General features: G+C 38.1%; 1 protein-coding gene and 2 pseudogenes across 8 annotated transcripts; 1 reads left to right on the top strand and 2 right to left on the bottom strand.

The window, feature by feature from the left end:
- Positions 1 to 825: 825 nt before the first annotated feature.
- Positions 826 to 4927, top strand: LOC120339764 (uncharacterized). Of its 6 annotated transcripts, none has more exons than XM_039407961.2 (4): positions 826 to 1030; positions 2951 to 3073; positions 3810 to 3936; positions 4177 to 4927. In XM_039407961.2, the coding sequence occupies exons 2-4, from the start codon at positions 2988 to 2990 to the stop codon at positions 4426 to 4428; spliced, it is 465 nt and encodes a 154-aa protein (XP_039263895.2). In that variant the 5' UTR covers positions 826 to 1030; positions 2951 to 2987; the 3' UTR covers positions 4429 to 4927. The 6 variants fall into 6 exon arrangements, with proteins under 6 accessions (XP_039263895.2, XP_039263894.2, XP_039263897.2 ...); XM_039407960.2 differs by having other exon boundaries at positions 2948 to 3073; XM_039407963.2 differs by lacking the exon at positions 826 to 1030 and adding an exon at positions 1089 to 1760.
- Positions 4856 to 8367, bottom strand: LOC120339733 (sarcoplasmic/endoplasmic reticulum calcium ATPase 1 pseudogene; annotated as a pseudogene). Its single transcript, XR_013477809.1, has 2 exons — positions 8258 to 8367; positions 4856 to 8041 (listed from the first exon to the last, which is right to left on the bottom strand). The product of XR_013477809.1 is annotated as a sarcoplasmic/endoplasmic reticulum calcium ATPase 1 pseudogene (transcript).
- Positions 8368 to 15654: 7287 nt separating this feature from the next.
- Positions 15655 to 19352, bottom strand: LOC120339188 (sarcoplasmic/endoplasmic reticulum calcium ATPase 1 pseudogene; annotated as a pseudogene). The gene is made up of 2 exons (XR_013477810.1): positions 19225 to 19352; positions 15655 to 18850 (listed from the first exon to the last, which is right to left on the bottom strand). The product of XR_013477810.1 is annotated as a sarcoplasmic/endoplasmic reticulum calcium ATPase 1 pseudogene (transcript).
- Positions 19353 to 20302: the final 950 nt, after the last annotated feature.

The following is a 20302-nucleotide window of genomic DNA, read 5'->3' as shown; positions in this document are numbered from 1 at the left end:
TCACGAAAGAATATAATTTGAAGCGACATTAAACGAGCGACCTCCTCAAAAGTGTTTGTGGTCCTTCAACCTAGCAACCTTGAACCACCCTGAGGTAGACTACTAGGTACCGGTAAAATTTCAAACTATAGTTGTGACTTGTATACTTTGGTATTTTGACTCACGTTGAGACTGGAGGCATGAATCTTTATTGTCACACTCCCTCAGGATTAGAGCTCAACCGATATATCGGCTTGTTATTGCGTGTTTGCCGATATATCATATCGACAGTAAACGACCGATATATATATATATCGGCTATATATAACAGTTAAAAAAACTAAAAATGTTCGTAAAAGTTGTTTTATTTACTGTTGGTTGTGATTAGTTTTAATGGATAATACACTTATGTGGTTTATTGTTTTTACAATTAAATTACACATGAGGGGGCACCAAAGTCTTCAGTGCTTAGGGCACCAAAGGGGCTTAATCCGCCCCTGACCTCGAGGCATACAAACTTGTGTTCCAAACACTAGGTCAAGATATAAAAAGAATGTTGAACCTTCGCATGCAAATGAGCAAGGTTTTACAATTCCTGAATACCTGGGGTTAAACTCAACAATGTTTAAAAGTCTACTCTTCCATAATAGTCAATTAAACATCTCGGCAAATATTTCAGTACTACTTTGCATCGCACCAACCATTCATTTTCACGCATTCATCACTCAATGGAAAATGACTCAAAAATACTCTTAGCTCATAAATAGCCATATTATATGACAACTCACTGTCTCTGCGTTACAGCACACTAAAACGCTAACCTTTTAATACCCGGAAGCACAACGAAACAGCAGTCAGTATCCTAACAGTCATTTCCCTGTGGCTGTTAGTAATGGCTTCACTTCTACTGTTGTGTTCTTCGTAGTTCATCAGTGAAAATTTTCTTGCAAAGTTAACTCAGTTGATGGTTAATTTATATTGTAAAAGTACAAACATATTTTTACGCCAGAGAAGAGTTAAGGATTGACATCTCTACACGTGTGGATGTCTGGTAAGTGAACATAAACGGTAGTATACAAAATTGTGTTGCAGTTTGACCCAGATTGAATTTTGCGAATGCGCCATCAAAAACTAACGAGCTATACAAATAATACTTAAAACTAAACTCACACTTGCTGTGTATATTTATTCAGATACATTACTCGTTAAATGATTGTTCATTGTTTTTTCATTTTATTCTTTTTATAAAAATTTGATTTCTGTTATTCGTGGTCGCGCTTCTTCATGTGTAGAGAAACAGTATATTGAGCTTCGGGACTGGAGTTAGTATATTCTTGCTTCTACGTGTATAGTTAGTTCGCTTGAAATAAATGCATCTGAGGTGCATTTCGTGCATAATATGGATCTTGGTTATCCTTGCAGTCGTTCTGGTAAAATTCAAGCGATTGTATGTCTTGACGTAGCCATACCAATACCTCGAACAATATAATAAGTTGAAAATACATTGTGTACATTAAACCTATTACTGAAAACCTTAAAGCGGAAACAATTGCAATAATGTCTAGGAAATAAATGCAGCAAGGTGCGAAGTCCTATTATGATAAGACAATTATAATTTTGATAGTGCCCAACCAAACATGGTGTTTAGATACGATCCGTTTTTCAAGCCTGGCGCACATGCCGAATCGATGCTTTCCTAAATGTGGGGTCGTAACTTCAACTTCAAGATTATAGACAGAATACGTTGAAAATTAGTTGATAATATTACTAAGATTTTTCAGGTACTTGATTTTACATTTTTCTTGATTTCTTCAATAAGAAAATACGACTACGAAAAGAACGAAGTTTTAGGTTACATTTCATTACCAGATATAGTTCCTAAAGGTAGTATCATTCTAACTAAAGTTATTTGCTAGACATTGATATATACTTCAGAAATGTTAAATCGATGGTAATTTTTTTTTAAATTTATTGTGCAAAAGGTATAATATCAAATTTGTTTCCGAAATGCTACATTGGGCTTGGCAGTCGTAATTAAGTGCGCGAGTAGGAGAAGCTCAGTTAGGCCGTTGGTAACAAAAACGCAGCGCTGGATAAGAGACTGGTATTTTCGGTAATGATTAAAAGCAAAAAAAGTTCGCTCCTGCGCCATGGCAAGCGATCTAAAGAACATAGGTATGAATAGGTTATTTAGTGTACCAGTTATAAGTTGATCTGTTGCATAAAGACTAGTAGAGCCCGGTACATTTCAGGCTTCAAATATACATCGGTAACTTTTGCGAGAAAACCTTATGTGCGAACAATTAATTTTGTCAAGAATAGGATTTTCAAAATTTACCCTAATCATTTAGCCCAAGTTTTATATTTCTCCTAACGCAAAACTTGTAGTCAAATCCGGTGCTTCCCGTTCTTGACACAGTCATTAGTAACATTAAATCAACTTATATGTTGCTGACAGTCAGTTTATAATGTAGTAGAGACAGGCACGTTTAAACAATGTTTCGCTCTTTTTCGAAATGTACATCTTGAGAATGGATAGGGAAGTGAATCTACGCCAAATCCATTTCTTCCTTCCTTGTCGAGTATTGTTCGAAATCGCGTTTGGGTCAGCACCTTTATACATAAGCTTGAAATTCTGCCTGGTTAAAAATGTCTCAGCTTGTTACGTCATCATTAGCTTATTGGTCATTGTGAGTGATTAGGCATTTGATGCTCAGAGAAATACGCAACGTAGCTAACATGGTGGGAATCAATTGAAATTTTCAAATTTGTCATATTAGTTTCGACAAAATTTGACAGGGATTAGTCGTCAACTCAAAGCGCTTATCTATTTCTATTCACTAAACCCACAATCGCTACGCTTCAAACCAGCTTTTCACTCGTAAGATTTGTACGCATAAATATTGCTCCATCCACAGTATTACTATATATTCGGCCCACACTTTATCATATATATTTATTTTCGCAGCAGTCAAGTCCCGTTATTGCAATCATCACACCCGTCGGAAATGTCATGTAATGACTGTGTACAAGTCACATGGACGAAATGTTGCTGCTGTTGTTCGGGAACACAGCATGGAAATAACTTATCGAGGTGAGAACCAAATTAAAATTTGATTAATAATTTTTTAAAATAATTACGTATGAACTCTGTAATGTTTACCCCTTGCATGGCCTTAAGAAAATATTCGAGTTTGTTTGCAGTTTGGTCTGCATATGTACATGATCATGCCCTAATAAATGTATTTGGCTCATTGCCATTTGGTGCAAAGTGGGTGTGACATTGATGTGTGTGTGCCATGTATTTGGCTCATCGTCATTCGGTGCAAAGTGGGTGTGCCATTCTATGTATGTGTGTCATTATTGTATTTGGTTCATTGTCATTAATGTATTTGGCTCATTTTCATCGGGTGCAAAGTGGGCATGTCATTCTATGTATGTGAGTCAATAATGTATTTGGCTCATTGTCATTTGGTGCAAAGTGGGTGTGCCATTCTGTGTATGTGTGTCATTGATGTATTAGGCTCATTGTCATTTGGTGCGAAGTTGGTATGTCCAATATATACGTTTGAAACAAATCATTATTTCAGATATACCTGTAGTAAACATTTATGTCGTTTTATTATTATTTGTCTTCTCAGCTTTTTGTTACTGCATCTAGATTTAGGCTAGCCTACTTTCCAAATTTTAATCTAACGTTGATACGATGGCATCTACTTATACTGTCTTTCTTATGTTGATAGCAGTTAGCGTTTTCAGGTTCATAGAATAACAAAAGTAACAGCTCAAAAATATCATATAGCTTGCCTTAATTTATTTTCACAATTTAGCAATTCTACCCCAAAAGATCCACAAAACTCTCAAGTTCATATTGAAGTAATTGAAAATGAGCCAAAATCAATGAATGCTGAAACAGCGAGTGGAGAATCTTCAAATGGCATACACTATGAAGCTGACGTGAGTAAATTTATAGCTGCAATGATTTGAACATATTTCCCTCAGTGTGGCTATTCAGTTATAAAAAGTAAAATCCGATATTCGAAGACGACAATTGCACAGACAACATATTTTGATAACTAGTTTTGAAAGTTATTTTGCCACGGCGTTTTTGCCTCATGAACAACGAAAATAATTTTCATAGTGTGAGTATTCTAAGCTACTCAATAATTCCAGTACTTTTTCTTGCATTAAACAAAGGTATCCGATCTGGATGACGCGGAAAAATACCGATATAGTGGAAGAAACTTTGATACGATAGACCTGGGAGATGATCCATCTGATGTCAAGCTATCTGATAAAGAAACAACGCCTACTGCCATTCCATCTGTATCGCGCCTACAGGTAGAAGGCAACAATCGGAACATAAAACTTTCCGGAAAATTTAGATTTACTAGTACAAAGCGTGGAGCTAAAAATGAATCTGTATATAGTAAGACATCACAATTTTAGTCTTAAAATATTGAATTCATGTGGATTTCCATTTTGAAAAACTTTGAAGTCTTTAAAACACTTTTACACATACTATTTGAACTAGTACAAGGCAGAGTACCAAACATGGTACCTGTCAGCAAAACTATGTTACACAACATTGTAAATATGTGCGCACATTGCAGCCAACACAGATGGTTGCAGCCAAAACCAGCAAAGTCCATCCATATTAACATGAGTTCTGACTTCGGATGTCCAAGGTTTTAATTAAAAAAACACTCACGAATGAAAATACATTTCAAATTGACCATTCTGCTATTTTGTTTCGCCAGCCACAGACGATATCTCTTTCTATTATATCTCTTTGTTTCTAGAATGAAATAGGAACCCCGCTCCCTACCACACACCGAGTACTAACACGAACAACTGAGTTATTGAAATATAAACGTTTTCGTTGCAAATTGTTTTATTCCATGAACTAATGAAAGTGTTCGAAATATATTATTTATATATTAAGTTATTCGTTGTCTAATTATCATTTTCCTAAATCATTAAATAGAAGCGATGCAGGAAAACTGTGATCAAACTATTCAGTTTTCTTCTTATTTTCTACTTCAACGTAGTTGCGAGCGATGTATTTCAGTCCTTCGTCGATGATAATGACTGGAAGAGAGATCTTGAGAACCATCATCCATTCCGCGAAGCTTAGTGGGCAAATCTGGAAAACCATTGGGAGAGGGTCGACGTAAAGGATAACGAAATGAAGAGATAGTGAGAGAAGGATAGCACCGATGAGCCAAAGGTTTTGCCATGGTGGCATGACGAGAAGCGATTGATTTTCAGAGACGGAGTTAAGAGCGTTGCACAATTCGATGATGACGAGGACGGACAAAGCCATGGTCATTGGATGAGGATCTTCAAAGATCTTGCAGGTGATTCCTTCGAACAATTCTGGGCTTGAATGGCACGACATATAGTGAGTTACTTGCCACCAAGACATTTGTGGACCGGTTTCGGAGTAGAGGAACCACCATGTGGATGCTCCTACAGTTGCAGCTCCGACGTAAACACCAATAACACAATATCTGCACAACAACCAGCCGTTGATAAGAGTGTCTTTAGTGGATCGTGGCTTCTTGTCCATGATGTCCAAATCTGGTGGGTTGAAGCTGAGAGCAGTGGCTGGAAGACCATCGGTAACCAAGTTGACCCAGAGAAGTTGAACTGGAATGAGAGCTTCAGGAACGCCGAGAGCGGCGGCGAGGAAAATGCAGACAACTTCGCCAATGTTAGATGAAATTAGATACCGGATGAATTGTTTCATATTGTTGTAGATTGCACGTCCTTCTTCAACAGCTGCTACGATTGAAGTAAAGTTGTCGTCAGCAAGAACCATTTCTGCAGCGGTTTTGGCGACTGCAGTTCCGCTTCCCATAGCAATTCCGATTTCAGCTTTCTTGAGAGCTGGGGCGTCGTTGACACCGTCGCCAGTCATAGCAGTAACGTCTCCATTAGCTTGAAGGTATTCGACGATTTTGCTTTTATGTGATGGTTCAACGCGAGCAAAAAGTCGTGCGCGGAGGCAAGCTTTAAATTGTTCGTCTTTAGACAAATCATCAAACTCGCGTCCCGTGTAAGCCAATCCTTCAGTACATTCTTCCTCGCCAAAAACTCCAATGCGGCGGCAAATAGCTTCAGCGGTGGCTTTGTTATCTCCAGTGATGACGATAACTCGAATTCCTGCAGCTTTGCATTCTTGGATCGCTTGGTAGACTTCGGTACGAGGTGGGTCAAGCATGCCTACAACTCCGACAAATGTGATTTCTGTTTCGTAGTTGGCAAATTTAGTAGACTCTGTCAAATCCATACTTGAAGGATTGGCTGGATTATCAATGGTTCCTAGTGCAATACATCGAAGAGTATCTTTTCCGGTTCCGTATTCTTTTACAACGGACATGATTTGTTCACGAATGGCGGGTGTCATCATCATCTTTTGGTTTCCTACTCGAACGTAAGTGCATCTATCCAAAATACCTTCTGGTGCTCCCTTGACAAACATTTTCGGTCCAATTGGAGATTCCGGGTTGGCAGGTGTGCAATAAGCACTCATAGATTTACGATCTCTAGAGAATTCAAGAGTAAACACTTTCTTCATCATGTTTTTGATGGTTTGGCAGCAAGCGTTGGCTCGTTGAGCTTTGCTCAAGCTGGATACGTCGGTGTTGAATACGTTCATTTTTTCGCAAAGTACAGTGAGAGCAGTTTCAGTGGCTTCTCCGACTTTTTCGTAGATACCCTTGCTTTCATTGTAATCCAAAGATGAGTCGTTACACAGTGCACATATGGTAGAGAGTTCAACGAGTGAGTCGTAGCTTCCAGGATTGATTTTCTTTCCATCAAGCATGACATCCCCAATAGGCTCGTAGGTTGATCCAGAGATTGTGAATTGGTTGAAGGTTGCTTGCTGCGCTCCAAGGGCTTTCAAGACAAACATGCGACAGACGGACATTTGGTTTGTAGTCAAGGTACCGGTTTTATCGGAGCAGATGACGGACGTGCATCCCAACGTTTCTACCGATGGCAGACTACGGACGATTGCGTTCTTGGTTGCCATTCGTCGAGTTCCAAGTGCCAAGCAAGTTGTGATGACTGCTGGAAGTCCTTCTGGGATTGCTGCAACGGCCAAGGCAACGGCAATTTTAAAATAGTAGACTGCTCCTTTTATGACGGATCCGCCGTGAATTGGATCGTTGAAATGACCAATGTTGATTGCCCAGACAGCTATGCAGATGATAGTAATTATTTTTGAGAGTTGGTTTCCGAATTCATCAAGTTTTTGCTGGAGTGGAGTCTTTTCATTTTCAGTTTCGGCCATCTCGTTCCTAATTTTTCCAATTTCAGTGTTACTTCCAGTGCCGACAACAATTCCTACGGCCTTCCCAGCAGCAATGTTGGTTCCGGAGAAAAGCATATTCTTCTTATCTTGGTTAACTGCACGGAGATCGGGAACGGCATCGGTATGTTTGATAATGCTGACGCTTTCACCAGTAAGAATTGCTTGGTCGACTCGAAGGGTTGTGGACTTGATTGCAATAAGTCGGATGTCAGCTGGAACTTTGTCCCCAACAGCTACTTCGACAATGTCACCAGGAACAATCTCACTTGCTCGAATTCTTTGAACTGATACACGATCTTGTCGAAGAACTTTGCCCATTTCTGGTTCATATTCTTTTAGAGCCTCAATGGCGCTCTCTGCATTTCTCTCTTGCCAGATTCCAACGACGGCGTTAGCGATGAGAATCAACAGGATTACAAATGGTTCCACAAAAGCAGTGATAGTTTCTTCTCCGTCTTCAAAAAGAGCAAGAACAAAGGAAATAATGGCCGCCAACAGTAGGATTCGGACGAGAAGATCTTCAAATTGTTCTACAAGAAGTTCCCACAAGCTTTTTCCTTCTTCAACTGGAAGTTCGTTGGGCCCATATTTCCTTCGATTTTCTCTGACTTGTTCTGGTTTCAAACCAGTTGTTTCGGAAACGTTGAAGAATTCGAGAACCTCCTTGTTCTCTTTCGCAAATGCGTGTTCCATCGTGAAGTTCGGTGGAAATATGGAGGATTAAACTGTTCAGATTTTCTGAAAAGAAGGTATATTGCCATAATGCGAATGCTATTCTTCATGTCAAAATAAAATTCATGACTATGCATGAATTATTAGAATGACTTTCGTGTTTAGCGTAGCATATAATCCCAATTGCTAGTGAGGTAATAAGCGTTTTTTCGATCAAACGAATTACTTGTATTTGCAATAGTACGTAATAAACAAAATAACTAAACCAGTTGTATAACTTACCTTTCTTTGCTGCTTGATGCTTGCAGAGAAGAAAACCTTTGACTGATATTTTGAAATGAAAGCAGGAATCTTTTATACTACATCACTTTCACACCTCACGTAGGGTGTCCTTCATTATGAACTATCATTTACTACATTCAAAAACTGTTAAATTTCAGTTAACGCGTCACCGACATGTTGCACATTCACAGCTGCTAGTGACGCAAATGGTGTCGCGGGGCATAGGTAGGCCATAAAGCGTGTTACTGGAATAGAGTTGCGAAACCCAAATGCGTTCTATGGCCGCGAATTATATTTCAGCTTTTCCGTGTGCCGCACTGTAAATAAAAATAGCACACCATAAATTAAATTTTTAATTTTGTGAAATATGAAGATTGTGAATAGGGAACAATCGTTTCAAGCGGTAGTAAGATAATGAAAGTATACATGTTTATTACTTCGACTAGTGGGCCTACGAAACCGTTTTTTTAATGTTATTTCCTATTTTTTAATATCGACGCCGCTGTCCGAACGCTTGGTGCTACGGAGGAACATCACAACTATGAAATTGGCATATTGCGATGATTTGGTTCGCTGGATATAAAACTGAATTTTGCTAAGGCTGTCATCAAACAAACAAATATTTGATCATTTGAATTTTTTTCAATTTGAAGTTTTATCAAACTAGTTTTTCAAATAATAGCTATACTAATTGAATACTATCATATAGGTGCTTCTAGACCTTGATATGAAAAATATACTTGCGTAGAATATTCATTCGACATCACGGATCACAGCAGCATATTGGTACCAATGACCAACAATGTGTTGTACAAGACGTATATTGTAGGTACCATGATGATGATGCTGAAATTACTTGGACATAAATAATGAATGACAAGGATTGTTATATTGAAGCAATTGAAAAAGTTATTAACAAAAAGTTTTTATGATTACTCTTTTTAATAGAGAACTGCCAAGAAGAATTTACCCAGTAACTGAACTTCATTATGATACTAGTATTCGTTGGAATTCTGTACTGAAGGTACTGTCCAGATTTTTGGAAAAATTCTCAATTGCTGAAAACAGCTTGAACAATTCATACCACAAACCAAAGTTTTAATTGGGGAGAAGAAAATTATTATAATAAGAAATATACAAAAATAAGCGGTAACAACATTCATGACTTAATTTGACGGTATTTAGAATTATTGTTAGTGACAATGGTAGAAAATCACTCTTGTTTGATAAATTTGATGGAGTAAAAGAAAAACTGCGTTCGAAATCAATTTTCGTTGCTTTTGAGAACGCGCACGGAAAGAATAAAAATAATAATCATGCTTTGGATATCAATATACGTAAATTGAAAATGATATTCATTTATCACAGAGACGATACAAAAAGCATTGGTATTTTAAGAAACAACTGTAAATATAGTCTACAAGTGGAGGCTCGATATTATCCGATGACCATTGTCATGATAAGCCAGTTTTAATAAAGACTATATTATGATTCGCCAGTTACCGTTACTATGTAACCTTCTGTATTTACGAAAACAGAGGGAATAATAAAAATACTCACTGATATAAATTTGCGACATTGATTAAATATTGAGAATATACGGATTTTCCCACAGAAAATCTAACTCATATTCACACTCTGAACAAACAATCCAACTTTCTGAACCGAGGTAAAAGCATAGTTTACTGAATATAGTTCGCCCACGGACGCATGAGTGATGCGTTACTACGTCATCAGTGTGCTATATTTTGAAGTTTACAGAAGGGGATTTCCGTTTAATTTTATTTGCTTATTTGGAATGGTTTTGTTGGTTGTAATAAATGAAAAGATATACTGAGGCATTAGGATAAAGTAGGGGGTTGTGGCATCTGCCAGTCATCTCTGCGTCCGTACCATAAGTTATCAAAGTGGATTAGGGGCAGAGTGATTCTGCTGTTCTGTTATTGCATTTATTGGATAGTTATTTAAGGTTTATACCAGGATTATAGCACAAACGTTAGAATTCAATTACTCGTAGGTAGGGATGGACGGTATAGCATACAGTCGAACGGTAAAGCATCAGTCGAACTCGGTTTCCGCCTTTTCGGCGCTGTGCGTCAATTTTTGTATTTCGAATTTATTAAATCAGGGACGAGCGTTATTCTCTCGCGACGAAATCTGTCTCGCGTGATTATTCTTGCGTTTTCTCGCAAAGAGCCCGAACGCGTTTGCGGTAGACATCAAACACCGTAAATCCGTAATCCCAGCTTGAATATTCAGAACGCGAAGACAGCGTTATTGCCCCGTTTTATTATTGGTGCCGACTGCCATCATACAGAGGATTTTCCGATTGCAACAATCTTCATTTTTGGAATAGTGAAACATTCTTTATTTTAAATTAAATTGACTTTTCGAATTTTCCCGGAAAAGGCTGAGTACCCGAAGTTGGAAAATGAAACATTATTTGCGATTAATTTAGATCAAATTTTACTTTACACCACACCCGGTTTCTGAAAATACGAAGTTATAGCGCTATATAGTCACTTTGGCGTGAGCGAACTATATTAAGTTAACTATGGTAAAAGGCATTTAGAAAGTAATGAATTATAACATTTTTAATAAGACATAATGCATAGCGAGGTATATTTTTTCAGTAAGTTACAAGTTTGATAACCATTACATTCAATATTGAGAGCAAAATTGCATGTTATAACCGCCTTACACAGGTTAATGAATTAAAAAAAACTACAAAACAAGACGGTATAGGCTTCCATGATCCTATGATGACTGAGGCCCACACCCCTACACTTTGGTAACCATACATGCAAAATTGCAGACCCAACGGCAGAGTACTGATTGAAAGTGTATTTTCTTCTGTGGAAAGTATGGTATTATCGAAATTTCAATTTTTTGACGAGACAGTGATACATTGGTAGAAATTGCATATTTTACCTGCTACCATGGAAACAAACCATCACTTTCGATGAAACACACGTAACGTGGGTGACAGAATAACCCATGTAGGAAATTTCATTCGAATCGGTCCAGCCGTTTAGACGCTACATCTGTATATAGACTGACAGGGCAGGCATACAGACAGGACAACTGCGAATAAGGGTCTCCTACAACGAAACTATAAAATTTACTAACCATTCGTAAACAAACGCACGATGTAACTCCAGACTTTCATAATTATATTTCAACATTCAAAAACGAACAGTCTAATTATAATCAAATCGTAATTTTAAAATAAACAAAGGCACAATAATCATTAAATGCGCACGAAACTTCACGCACGAAAACGGGGTCTTTCCCGCACAGACATAAATACTGTGTTCAGCAATGCGTTCGGTGTCAGGAAGTACACGAAAGACTCCGCGTATCGAGAATACGGTAGTCGCCTTTATGGTGTTTAATTCATAATCAACATAACAAACGATAAAATGATTGATAAAAACAAAATAAATAAAACTGATGACAGAATTAAGTTGTTATTCTAAATTTTATGGGACCTGGACCATTCACCCCCATCCTCGGGACGAGCTATCTTCTTCCGCAATATTTGAGTGGGGTTGGTGACGTGATATACATACACAGCCAAATTAATATACAAATACGGTCAATCGAGTAATACACATACACAGCCAATGCAATTGTTTTCATATGTCCCACACAATATACTTATACGATCACTCAAGTAATGTGCACAATAAGCCAATATCAGATTATACATGGTCAACACTATGTGCATAAGAATTGTTTATGCGATGTCATATGCTTATACTACCAACTTAATATACATATGAAGCCATTCATGTCATGTACATATACAACCAATGTCATAAGTACTCATAATAAGCACGTATATATACATATACAGCCATTTAAGTGATGTAAAAGCAACGCCAATTCATTTCATATCCATGCAATTCATATCCATTAATTTAGATTTTAGGAAATTATTTGCAGTTTAATATCGTTTTTATTTGTAATACGCTCGAACATTTGCTGCCTATGACAATGTGACAATAGCCTACAAAAACTATTTTGATTTATCTCCCGTAGACCTATTGTGACAAATACGAGTTATGACATCACAATGATACATACGAAAACGCAGCTACAGTGATTTTAAGGGTATGTGGTCACTGGTCACGTTCTCATTTGAAGCGAAGTAGCTAGTTGTTCTACAGCCAGCAAAGGATATTGTGTTGCATTCTAAAACTTAACCAGCATGGCTAAATCAAGAAAGTACTCGGAAAGTTATCTTGAAATGGGGTTTACCTCAGTGTCAGAGGGTGGCAAGGAAAAACCGCAATGCGTTTTATGTTATGCTGTCCTCAGCATCTTTCTCACAAATCACTTTCTCAGTTTTGGTGCGCTATTTTGCCGTCGGACCCAAAAGTATCGATGGAAGCATTACGTGTTATTGTTCCATTTGCCTCCACTTACCTTTGTAAAAGTGGATTTTCTGCTCTCGTTCATATCAAATCCAAGGCTCGTAACCAACTAAACGTCGAAGACGATATGCGTCTATCGTTATCAAAAACACGACCACGTATTTCAAGACTTGCTTCTGATATGCAACAGCAGAAATTCCATTAAGTGTATTCGATTTGACAAAATAAATGAAAATGTCCACTAGTTTGGTGTTAATTTTGACTTTGTTAAATCTGTATGGAACATTAGGTTGCTGTTTAAGCTATAAACTAGATTTCAAATAAAAAACTTTTGAGACCAGTTTGAGAGCACCAGAAGGGTCCGCAAAGACAAAAAGGTTGAGAACCACTGCTTTACATGTTATTTGTGCGTAACGATGCGTACAATGTCAGTTGCTTGTGGTGCATGGAATGCCCACACAATATGCTGCAATTTATGATGCCATAAGATAAATCCCCACAACAGCTGATTGTGATAACATGAGTAATGTGTCTTTGACAACGACGACGATGTAATAAAATGCCATGGTATGAGCATCAATCAATTAGCCTTTACATGTTATACTTGCGCATAATAAGGCAAACAGTTTCCGGTGCACGTGGTTAAGAAATGATTTTAATAAGGGAATTATTGTTAAGCTATCAGTTTGTTAAATAAATAAAAAAACGATTCAACTGAAAGTGTCGCCTATCATGCAAAGACTATTGTAACAGAAATGCCATAAACATGAGAATAACACGGTAGTACTGCTGAAATAGGTTATATATATATACTGCAATCCTGGTAAATAAAAAAACACGTAAATTTAGATGCCTTAAAGAAGTGTTTCTCAAATTTTTGTGCTATGCCGAAATTGGACATTTCACTGGTTAATACATAAATGTAAACTTTGTGGTTTTATTGAACACGGTGAACCTTTCAGTGATTGAAAAAATATTATACTCCGTTTTTTTGATCACCCAAAACCAGTATTTGCTGTTTACGTCCTTTATAACAAAAAACGTCATTGTCGAGAATGGAAGTTACAGAACTCATTTTCAAATGTAAGGCATAATCCAAAAGTGAAACAATAAATTTATTCCAGATTTAATCATAAATTTAAAATATTCATCTAGTAATTCTATAATGACTCTTCAGATACGCATATCTCCAAAGTGGTTGTATGTTGCCAATGCGGAAAATTTGTTTAAAGCTTCAATAAGAAGAAAGATCTGAAATATTTCAGTTTTCTGAACATTAGATTCAAAATTATTATTTTACACTTAATTAGTTACTATATGTCAATCAAAGTCGGTTTTCTAGTTTCTGTAAGCGTAACAACAGTAACCTCATCCTACAAAATATTGTGACGATTCGTTTTAAATTAAACAAACTGCAAGGTGTGCAATGATAGTTATTGCCAACAGCCAGATAGTAGTTCAGAGAAACATCATAGATTGTTACCGCGTTTCCCCCAAAATTAGACAGGGGAAATTATTTTCTTCCGATAAATAACACTAGAGCTTATTTGGGAGGGATGACTTGTATTGTCAGAAGGATTTTCAAATATACGAAATATGAAAACCGGTATCCATTTACTTATAAATAACACGTTTTTATTTAAAAAAAAAATTGCGCTATCGACTGGGTCTTTTATTAAAGGAGGGTTTACATTAAAATCATTTTTAAAATTTGGGATAAGTCTCATTTTCAGGCTAGGTCTTATTTTCGATGAAACACGGTATTATACATTTATCAAGAACCACGCGCACCGACTGTTTTATGTCTTATATTTTCCACCAAACGTTAATTTGATTAGTTTGTGGACATTTTATTGCCAATACCCAAAGAATAGTTCTCTGAAGAGAGGTTTTCAGCCAGCAAATTTCTCGTGTCATCAACGATCAGCTTTTGTGGGGTATTATGACATCAAAGATTGGTACCCATTGTACATTTGTCAAGAACTACACTCACCGGCAGTTTTATGTCTTATGTTGCGCACACAATATGAATAGGCTTACCACCAGTGAATGACGGTAATATAATGATATTTTATTATATCTAATTTACGCTTGATACAAGTCATTTCTCATATTTTATTCAAAAGCAGTTTTCGAGTTTCTGTACGGGTAAAGAGAGTAGCCTCATCCAACAAAATACCTTTAGCCTACTACTATTGAAACAAACTACAAGTTGTGCAATAATAGTTTCCACCAAATGTTAATTTGATTACTTTGCGGAGAGTTTATTGCCAATAGCCAAAGAACAGAACATTTCTCGTGTTATGTGTTATCAACGATCAGATGTTGTCGAGTTTTATGATATTATAGATTGTTGCGTACCTATTGTAATAGTTATCATGAACTACGCACACTTGTATTTTAATGCCTTATATTGTGTAATCAACATGTAAAGCCTTACCCCTGAATGCTAATACCGTTTCGATCACTCGGAGTTTTTTTGAGCTTTTTAACGCACTAATTATATGAACGACCAGCTGTTGTCTGGTATTATGTTACTAGATTGCGACCTTCCATATATCTGCTTGAATCTGCTCGTTTTATGTACCGTAATTTGCATATAACTCGTAGATGCAACCGCATATACATACAATATATGAACGACATTTCCCTGTTCAAGCTGTGATTACCTTCGCGTTCTATTCTTCCGGATTGATTTTAATTTGTCAAAAGACCATAATACAAAGTAGCTTAACTTAGGTGAAGGCTAATAGCCTAACTAATTTGTGTAGGACGACATGACTGTGAACACCTAGACACAGCATGTAGTAATTTCTATCGGATATGGTGAATATATATAAAGGTAAATAAAAGATAAAAATAAAATGTAATTTGTTGTTTAACCAGTATATATTTACGGTTTAACAAATCTTTTGTGATTATATGCCATATCGAATACGGTTCCGCGCATTTGGACTACCTGAGTTGGTCTACATGTTCTGCATCCTGGCTGTTTTAGAAAATTGACCACAAGATAAACACTATATTACAGAATATTTTATTGCGTAAATTTGATAATTGAACTGCATTTGAAATAAATTATCTCATTTTAAACTTAAATTTTGCCCAAAATTAAAATTGTATGATATCTTAAATTACCACTAAACAGAAAACAAGGTGCTTGATTATTCAATTTTCTTCTTATTTTCAACTTCAACGTAGTTGCGAGCAACGTATTTTAGTCCTTCGTCGATGATAATGACTGGAAGAGAGATCTTGAGAACCATCATCCATTCTGCGAAGCTTAGTGGGCAAATCTGGAACACCATTGGAAGAGGGTCGACGTAAAGGATAACGAAATGAAGAGATAGTGAGAGAAGGATAGCACCGATGAGCCAAAGGTTTTGCCAAGGTGGCATGACGAGAAGCGATTGGTTTTCAGAGACGGAGTTAAGAGCGTTGCACAATTCGATGATGACGAGGACGGACAAAGCCATGGTCATTGGATGAGGATCTTCAAAGATCTTGCAAGTGATTCCTTCGAACAATTCTGGGCTTGAGTGGCACGACATATAGTGAGTGACTTGCCACCAAGACATTTGTGGACCTGTTTCGGAGTAGAGGAACCACCATGTGGATGCTCCTACAGTTGCAGCTCCGACGTAAACACCAATAACACAATATCTGCACAACAACCAGCCATTGATAAGGGTATCTTTAGTGGAACGTGGCTTCTTGTCCATGATGTCTAAATCTGGTGGGTTGAAGCTGAGAGCAGTGGCTGGAAGGCCATCAGTGACCAAGTTGACCCAGAGAAGTTGAACTGGAATAAGAGCTTCGGGAACGCCGAGAGCGGCTGCTAGGAAAATGCAGACAACTTCGCCAATGTTGGATGAAATTAGGTAACGGATGAATTGTTTCATATTGTTGTAGATTGCACGTCCTTCTTCAACAGCTGCTACGATTGAAGTAAAGTTGTCGTCAGCAAGAACCATTTCTGCGGCGGTTTTAGCGACTGCGGTTCCGCTTCCCATTGCAATTCCTATTTCAGCTTTTTTAAGAGCTGGGGCGTCGTTGACACCGTCACCAGTCATAGCAGTAACGTCTCCATTAGCTTGAAGGTATTCGACAATTTTGCTTTTATGTGATGGTTCAACGCGAGCAAAAAGTCGTGCGCGGAGGCAAGCTTTAAATTGTTCGTCTTTGGACAAATCGTCGAATTCGCGTCCTGTGTAAGCCAATTCTTCAGTACATTCATCTTCACCAAATACACCAATGCGGCGGCAAATGGCTTCAGCGGTTGCTTTGTTATCTCCAGTGATGACGATAACTCGAATTCCTGCAGCTTTGCATTCTTGGATCGCTTGGTAGACTTCGGTACGAGGCGGGTCAAGCATGCCCACAACTCCGACAAATGTGATTTCTGTTTCGTAGTTGGCAAATTTGGTAGCTTCCGTCAAATCCATGCTTGAAGGACATGCTGGATTATCAATGGTTCCGAGAGCAATGCATCGAAGAGTATCTTTTCCAGTTCCGTATTCTTTTACAACGGACATGATTTGTTCACGAATGACGGGTGTAATCATCATCTTTTGGTTTCCTACTCGAACGTAAGTGCATCTATCTAAAATACCTTCTGGTGCTCCCTTGACAAACATCTTTGGTCCTATTGGAGATTCCTGATTGGCTGGTGTGCAGTATGCACTCATAGATTTACGATCTCTAGAGAATTCAAGAGTGAACACCTTCTTCATCATGTTTTTGATGGTTTGGCAACAAGCGTTGGCTCGTTGAGCTTTGCTTAGACTAGACACGTCGGTGTTGAATACGTTCATCTTTTCGCAAAGAACGGTGAGAGCAGTTTCAGTAGCTTCTCCGACTTTTTCATAGATACCTTTGCCTTCATTGTAGTCCAAAGATGAGTCGTTACACAGTGCACATATGGTAGAGAGTTCGACGAGTGAGTCGTAGCTTCCAGGATTGATTTTCTTTCCATCAAGCATGACATCCCCAACAGGTTCGTAGGTTGATCCAGAGATTGTGAATTGGTTGAAGGTTGCATGCTGCGCTTCAAGGGCTTTCAAAACAAACATGCGACAGACGGACATTTGGTTTGTAGTCAAGGTACCGGTCTTATCGGAGCAGATGACGGACGTACAGCCCAAAGTTTCTACCGATGGCAGACTACGGACGATTGCGTTCTTGGTTGCCATTCGTCGAGTTCCAAGTGCCAAGCAAGTTGTGATTACTGCTGGAAGTCCTTCTGGGATTGCTGCAACAGCTAAGGCGACGGCAATTTTAAAATAGTAGACTGCTCCCTTTATGACGGATCCACCGTGGATTGGATCGTTGAAATGACCAATGTTGATTGCCCAGACAGCGATGCAGATAATCGTGATAATTTTTGAGAGCTGGTTTCCGAATTCATCCAGTTTTTGTTGAAGTGGAGTCTTCTCATTTTCGGTTTCAGCCATCTCATTTCTAATTTTGCCAATTTCGGTGTTGCTTCCAGTGCCGACTACAATTCCTACGGCCTTTCCAGCAGCGATGTTGGTTCCGGAGAATAGCATATTTTTCTTATCTTGATTGACCGCTCGGAGATCAGGAACGGCATCGGTGTGTTTGATAACGCTGACGCTTTCACCAGTAAGGATTGCTTGATCGACCCGAAGTGTTGTGGACTTGATAGCAATAAGTCGAATGTCAGCTGGAACTTTGTCTCCAACTGCCACTTCGACGATGTCGCCAGGAACAATCTCACTTGCTCGAATTCTTTGCACTGATGCACGATCTTGTCGAAGAACTTTGCCCATCTCTGGTTCATATTCTTTCAAAGCTTCGATGGCACTTTCCGCATTTCTCTCTTGCCAGATTCCAACGACGGCGTTAGCGATGAGAATCAACAAGATGACGAATGGTTCAACAAAAGCAGTGATGGTTTCTTCTCCGTCTTCAAAAAGTGCAAGAACAAAGGAAATAATTGCAGCCAACAGTAGGATTCGGACGAGAAGATCTTCAAATTGTTCTACAAGAAGTTCCCACAAGCTTTTTCCTTCTTCGACTGGAAGTTCGTTAGGCCCATATTTTTTTCGATTTTCCTTCACTTGTTCTGGTTTCAAACCAGTCGTTTCGGAAACATTGAAGAATTCGAGAACCTCCTCGTTCTCTTTCGCAAATGCGTGTTCCATATTTTGAGGTCGAGCGAAAATATGGAAAATTGAATACGTAGAGTTTTCTGAAAATAATTGCATATGGATAGGCTAATAATTATGAGTGCAAAATGAATCATCTAGCTAGAATAAATGTCACTTTAATTTATATAGGTGAGTTAATTTTAGCAAAAAAAAATTAATTTTGGTAAGGTCAATAAATAGGATAGCAATCATTATCTGGATAAAAATGCTTAATGCACATTTATATATTCGTTGCTACGTTTAGAATGACACGTATTAAGTAGAATTGAATTGGTACTCCTGAAGTATGCGCACCAAGATGTCGCACATCCTGAACCCTAACCTGATACTCAACGTGATTTCAGGTTGTGCGCCATCTTGTTGCACATACTACAGGAGGTCCATTAAATCCGTAATGAATGGTAGAGCTCTTTACCTTTCTTTGCTGCTTGAAGCTTGCAGAGAAGAAAACTATTGAATTGTGATTTGTGAAAGGAGCTGAGATGCTTTATACTACAACACTTTCACACCTTCTGCAGTTCTTTTTTAAGCTCGCATTTGCTATATTTAATAACTGCTATACTTTGATTAACGCTCCTCTGATATGCGTCCATTCGCAGCTGCTATGTGCGAACATTTTTCGCTGGTCGAAAGAGTTGAGAAGTTCAAAATTATGTTTTAACATTCAGATTTATTCAAACAAATCGCAATGGTGACGAGTTGAAAAGATAAAACTGTCGGCGAGGGTACATTATGTGTAGGCTTTGGTCATGGTGGCACATTGGTACAAATGCTACTTGCAAACTGTAAAGCAGTGGTCGACGAATGTATGTAGCCTACTTGCGGACCAGATATACACATTTCCGGTAGCGTGCGGGCGCATTCTTTCCGCCTAGGCATAACCACCACATTAAACTTCAAATATGGCGCATTTGAACCTTCTATTGCTGATGTGTTACAAGCTTTCCACAATGAGACGTGTATGTGGCCTTTTTTATGTATTATCGGACAGTACATTGTCTTTATCTACTCATTATCAATGAAAAGGATGATGTTGTTTCTGTGTCATGGCCAAAGCCCCTAAAATTAAATGGCAACTTGGTTGCCCAGCGGTACGTCGTCCACTCCAGTTGACAATGTGACAAGCCAGTACAAAATGTATTTTAAAAGTAATGCATTTTAGATGAACTCTTCACAGCGATATGTGCTTTCGAACGTTCACATTACACGTTTTGCACTGGTGCACAGACGAGCGATGGCGCAGTCCCGGGTTTCGGGATCGAATTTCGTATTTGTATTGAAATGTTTCGTAATGTCGTTTAACATTGAATCCCAAATAAACTACGATGCTGACTTGGAATATCAAACAAACTGGTTTTGAAATGCGCAAGAAAGAAAAATATTTTGCCGTCCAAGCACTTTGGAATGTTCGACCCTCGTCTTAAACTTCTCTCTGTTTCCCAGACATTCTTGGATTTTGAAAATCAAAATTAAATTGACGTATAATTGCAAAC

The sequence above is a fragment of the Styela clava genome, chromosome 9 (assembly GCF_964204865.1).
Source record: "Styela clava chromosome 9, kaStyClav1.hap1.2, whole genome shotgun sequence".
Classification (NCBI taxonomy): Eukaryota; Metazoa; Chordata; class Ascidiacea; order Stolidobranchia; family Styelidae; genus Styela; species Styela clava.
This window is presented reverse-complemented; position numbering and strand designations above follow the sequence as displayed.